Raw genomic sequence first — 6000 nt, forward strand, 5'->3', positions numbered from 1 at the left:
TTCAGAATAATGATAATAAATGTTTCTACATTAATAAATACAGTAAAGAGCAGTAAACAGTATTCTCAGGTAGAATTAGTGCTGTTTTATAAGGAAATGATCTGTAAGTTTTACTGAGCATCTTGCAGAACCAGCCATGGTTCCTCTGGAGACTTTGACTGTCGCACTTGCTTCTTATTTTTGTAGCAAACCCAGCAGCCTTCATTGTGTTTTTGTCTGAAAAGTGCCTCTTACTTTAATGACATAGAAACATTTTTCTGTAACATTTAATTTTGTGTTAGAAAACTAATGTTTGGGAATTCAAAATGTCTTTTGTACTGACTCGATAGACGGACAGACAGAGACAGCAGGAGATAGACATAGATTGAGAGGGGGAGAGACAAAGACAGACAGACAGAAAGAGACCGAAAGAAATGTACTTGGGGGAGAATTTTTTTAATGGAAATTTGAATTCGTTCATACTTAGACAGACATAAACTGCTTCAGATCTAGTGAGAAGACATACAGAACCAAAATTATGCAATTAAAAATACCTTAATATTTGCATATTCATTTCTTTGTAGCTGGGAGTGGCAGAGGGTGTGGGCACGACAGAGGAAAATCTTTACTGTTTGGAGTTGGCGTGGGCATGAAGGACACACACACACACACACACACACACACACACACACACACACACACACACACACACACATATATATATACACATACATACATATCAACCAAGCTTACAGCACTGCCACATTACAGGCATGATGAAAGCATATTCGAGAGTGGATGAAGAGGAAAAAAGAGAGGAAGCACTAGAATGGATAAGATCAGTTAGGTTTAAATAAATGACTGCTTAAGGGAGGCTCAGGCAGCAGGTCCTCCATCTCCAGGACTTCAATTAATCCATTAGCAGATGACAGAAGAACAAGCTCACTGCACAGGCAACAACACCCTGTGTGTGTGTGCGTGTGTGTGTGTGTGTGTGTGTGTGTGTGTGTGTGTGTGTGTGTGTGTGTGTGTGTGTAAGGGGGTGAGGAGGAGTTCTGGAGAAAGGCAGATGCCTCATTTATCCAATGGACAGAAGAAATTACTGTAAAAGCCATCTCTGACGTGGTGGCATTAAGGGTGCTGAGGACTGCCTGCTGACGCATGAATAAGTAATGCAATAATGGATGCCTTACTTAGAGGAAATGTGGATGGATGGCCTAAATGCATGAAGCCCAAACAATACACAGTAAAAAATGGGACTGAGTGATGTCCACACATAGTCAGTCTCGTGAAAGTGTCCGGTTTTAAACAATTATCATCATAATTCTAAAAAGCACAAGGCTTGAAAAAAAAGAAAAAGCTCAAAACAGTAAAGCTTCTCCTCCGTCGTGCCCACTCCCACTCCCACTGACTTTTAAGACTTCAGATACAAAGAAATGAATATGCAAATATTAAGGAATTTTTAAGTGCATAATTTTGGCTCTGTATGTCTTCTCACTAGATCTGAAGCAGTTCATATCTGTCATATCTGCCTAAGCATGAACGAATTCAAATTTTCATTAAAAAATTTCTCCCCCAAGTACATTTCTTTCGGGCTCTCTCTTTCTGTCTGTCTGTCTGTCTCTCCCCCTCTCAATCTATGTCTATCCCCTGCTGTTTCTGTCTCTTGTCTCTCCCTCTGTTTGTCTGTCTCTCTCGAGTTTCAGTTCTTTCAACACTTTACTGTGGTTATTATTCACATGCTCACCACTAACATCCCATTCAAAATGACATAACCAGTGTGAAACCTTACATGAGTAAGTTGAGGAAATCACAAACATCCTGAGACATTATTCAACAATTAACCCCCCAACAGCCCAAAACATACTTCTTGACTCAAAGCCATTTTCATACAATACACTTTATTTGGCACTGAATCACGTATCCTTTCACATAGAACGCCAAATTTGGCCTAAATCCATGAATCATAATTGTCCTGACTAAGTGCTGTCTCAGTGTAAAAACCGTGGAAGGCGTTGCACAAATAGCACCCCATTTAACTTGAAGATTAGTCATGCTGTTTACAATTGAGCAAAGTAACGTGTGCCCCAAAGATATGCAAAACCTGACAGCTTTTTCATTCCAACAGCAAGAAGAATGGAGGACTTGGCTTCTGTGGGAAAGAAATTAATTGAATGCTCAAGATTTGTAGTTTCAAAAGTGGTGGTGGTGCTTTAATCCTGCTACACTGGAACCACAAATAATGTCTCCCTGCATAAAGGGAAGATTGATCTTCTCACTCTGACAGCACTTCAGAAACGGTGGCCTTTAAACAAATAGAGCTCAGTCAAGGCAAGGGCAAAGCGAAGAAACCTGAGGCCAGTGGGAGATGCAAGCTTTTTCAAAGTGTCTGCTTGCCCCTGTCAACTTACTTTTTTCCTCATGATGAAACAAAGCTGACTGGTCGTGCTTTCCATCACTCAATGAAGGCCTGAAAGCATGTCATGGAAAAAGGAATGCTAGCATAACCAATCCTAAAAAGCACCAGAGACACAAACTAAAGCAAATTAAAGGGGACCACACCCTTTCATTTCCCTGCTAGGAGCTTAAGAGCAAGCTAACGACACACAGCCCTCGCTACCTTCTCATTATGAAAGCAAACAACCATTAAAGCTTAGCTATTTTCAGTACCCATTTTTTACAAAAAATTTTTCTCCGTAACAAGGAGTCTAACAGGATTTCACGAGGAGCTCATCTCCCAGCCATGTGATTCGTACTGCCCAATTTCCTCATATCACATTTACAGCAATTAAACTGAAAAAAGGGTTCTGGTGAAGTGCTTTAGTAAGTGACAGAATGTGAAAAAACAGCACACAGTCACAAGACACACTCACATAAAGGCAATCCAATAGCCGACCTGTGCTACAAGAAAATGTATATGCAAATAGTCAAGAGAAAACGCTGTTTACAATGAAAAATGATTCAGTGAGTGCATTATGACAAAAGCGGGAAAACAAGGGGCTTTCCAGTCAGTCACATCAGTACCAGGCTTTACAGTCAGTCACACCTAGGCATGAGGGGATTTATGATGTTTTAATTATCTCTCAAAAAGCACATTTCACCCTCTGTTCATTTTCAGTTCCTCTTTAATGTGTTCGTGCCTTCAGAAATCAAATGTCACTCACAATGACATCACCTGGGTGAAACTCTGCTTACGTAAATAGAAAAGGGAAACAGAGGCACCATGAGACATTAAGCACTCTCTGTTCAAACTTTTTTTTTTTTTCAATCATCTGGCCTTCAATTATAAATCATAAACATGCTGTGTCTGTGTGTAACAAGTAAACACCACATCATTTAACATTATTATACGTCCATGTAGCAGATTATATTACTGTTGATCACCAGATACAGCATAAGTGCTTGCATTCATCTTAAACAAAAGATGGGGGGGGGGAAGAACACAAATAAGGTAGATCCGAGAACCTTTGTCTTTCGCAATCTGCTTCCTTATCATGAGATAAGACTCAATAACAACATGTGAGGAGTGCAGCAGCCACCACCCAAATTCCCCAAAACCATCCACCCCTACCATACTAGGGTTCCACAAATAGAGCAGACGGATACATATAAAGGTAATTAGAAGATAACTGAAAAGAAGTTTGGTATGTGTGACTCATAACATTTGATTTGATCAGTTAATAAACCCAAGTCTGGTCTCAAGACCAATAACACACACACCTTCACTCACACATTTAGAATGATCACATACAACACCTCTCTCTCCCCCCCCCCCGCGCTCTCTCTCCCCCCCCCCCCCGCGCTCTCTCTCCCCCCCCCCCGCGCTCTCTCTCACGCGCATACACCTCGCGCGCGCAGAGATCGGCAGCGGACAGACCGACGCGGTAACATTCTGAAACCGAAACTAATAAATAAACTCGGAAACAGAACTATAAATATCTCAGAAGTCTAGAAGGCTTTATTTGATCACATACTCTGTAACACAGCTATACAGTAAGTACGGACTCTTTCATATTACGTGACTATTTAAGTAAAAATAATAATTTCCCCAAACCTGAAAAGTGTCATGAGTTTAAATCAGAAAAACATGTCCGAACTAATCACGGTGAGAGAGACCGGGGAACTCACAGCTTGTTGATGTTTGGCTAGTTGATGATTTATTTTTTTTAAAAATTATATAAAACTGAGTTAGGTATAAATGATCACGCAGCCTACCTCGAGGAAACATCGCAACAGTGAAGAAGGCACCGAAGAAGAAAACTGAACGCATCCTTGCAAAGCCGCGGCTCCCGTTCACACAACAGCTGGTCACAAGGTTGATGTCCGAGCAGTTTCTCAGAGCAAAGCCGTGGAACTGAGACAAGCTTCTGTTACCCTTCTGTCAGGACGCTGAAGCTGGGAGTAGCGTGTTGCGGAAGACACCGACTGCGGCTGTATGATGTGTGTGAGCGCTGGGAGCGGAGTGGACTTTGAGGAAGAGTTGGCCCCGCCCTCTGCCCCGCCCACACCCGGCGTAGTCATGGATACATAAGGGCGGGACTGGCAATGAAATGGGAAGCTCATAATGGGCAATAAAAAGCCACAAGCACATCACACGTAATTAAATCACACACGCACACACACGCACACTCACACACTTTTGGGACATTTTGGGGACGTTTTGGGGGAAAAGTGACTACATTTTGAAATCTATTGTGTGTTTTTGTTGTTGTTGTTGTTGTCACCGGAGGTTATTTGTTTGTTTATAGAAGTTGGTGCGAACCAGACAATTGTTATTTAGGCCTGATAAGTAAAAGGACAGGGAGGGACCAAAAGAAATTGGACATTCTAACAATCATAAATTAATATTAACAATTAATTAACAATCAACAATTTATTAACAGTTTAATATTGTCTCTCTCTCTCTCACGCACACACTCTTTATATATAATATAAAAAAACAAAACAATAGAAACCATCACAGAAATTCTTAAGGTTTCCACTATAAATAGCCTACCATTACAAACCATCAGCTATCCATTAAAACCATTACCATTATTGATCCTAAATGGTATCCACTAGAGATACCAGTAGAGATCCATAGGGACCAGTAGAGATTCATAGGGACCATTAAAGTTTCTATTAAAACCAATACAATTCCCATTATAACCATTACAAAAATTACAAATTCTATGAGGGTTTTATTGCAGGGATCGATTGCAAAATCCACTTTAGTTAAGGACCCTTTCAAGAATTCACTAAACGTTTTCCATACTTTCTGGTTAGAATCAACGCCACTTATTAGCTCTATGTTTCTGTGTTCTGTGCCCCATTTGCTCTAATAACAAGCTTCAGCCAGTATAGCTTCCAGCTGTTTCAGTTTCTCTGGCCTCTCACATTTATTGCATTGCCCATGCTTTGTTTCATAATGTCTCATATTAAATTCCTTAATTACCGCAACCGTCTCTTGACTTACAAGGCACACGTACTTGCTATAGCTCTTGACGAGAAAGCATTCTTGTTTCCTGCTCTTTTGAAAATGCCTGTCACTGTTAAATTTTTTTGCACTTTTTGTCTGTAGCCAGGACTAAATATCATTCAGTAAATTAATTTGTTTTGTGTATTCAGAGAAAAAAAAAAGGCTTTTGCAATTTACCTAACTGTGTTACCACAGTCTGCTGCCACCGTCAGGTGAAAGGAAGAATTGCAACGTGTTGGCCGATTGGCTACCTATCTTACGTTCGAAGAGAGAAGCTGTGAGCCAATTAACGCCTGTCCACGGGCTACATTTGGCCCTGAGGCCAAACTTTGGGCAACCCTGATATACATTCACAGTTCATTTTATTACAAACTCCTGTACTTGTATTCAAGCAATTACTCAATCAGCCAATCATGTGACAGCAGCACAATGCATAAAATCATGTAGATACAGGTGAAGAACTTCAGTTAATGTTTAAATTAAACATCAGAATGAGAATTATGTGATCTTTGTGACTTTGACCAGGGTATGATTGTTGGTGCCAACCAACTGGTTTGAGTATT

At 40.5% G+C, this 6000-nt stretch overlaps 1 protein-coding gene across 2 annotated transcripts in view; it reads right to left on the reverse strand.

Moving 5' to 3' along the window:
• The window catches only part of alcama (activated leukocyte cell adhesion molecule a), a 76938-nt gene extending 72134 nt beyond the window's left edge, over positions 1-4804 (reverse strand). Inside the window, exon 1 of one of the 2 annotated variants that reach the window (XM_053645159.1) lies at positions 4195-4804. In XM_053645159.1, coding sequence (XP_053501134.1) covers positions 4195-4249 — 55 coding nt within the window. In that variant the 5' untranslated portion in view covers positions 4250-4804. The remainder of the gene's footprint in view (positions 1-4194) is intronic. The other variant, XM_053645158.1, reaches the window with a different exon arrangement.
• Between the last annotated feature and the right edge of the window lie 1196 nt (positions 4805-6000).

Source organism: Ictalurus furcatus, chromosome 16 (genome assembly GCF_023375685.1).
Source record: "Ictalurus furcatus strain D&B chromosome 16, Billie_1.0, whole genome shotgun sequence".
Taxonomy (NCBI): Eukaryota; Metazoa; Chordata; class Actinopteri; order Siluriformes; family Ictaluridae; genus Ictalurus; species Ictalurus furcatus.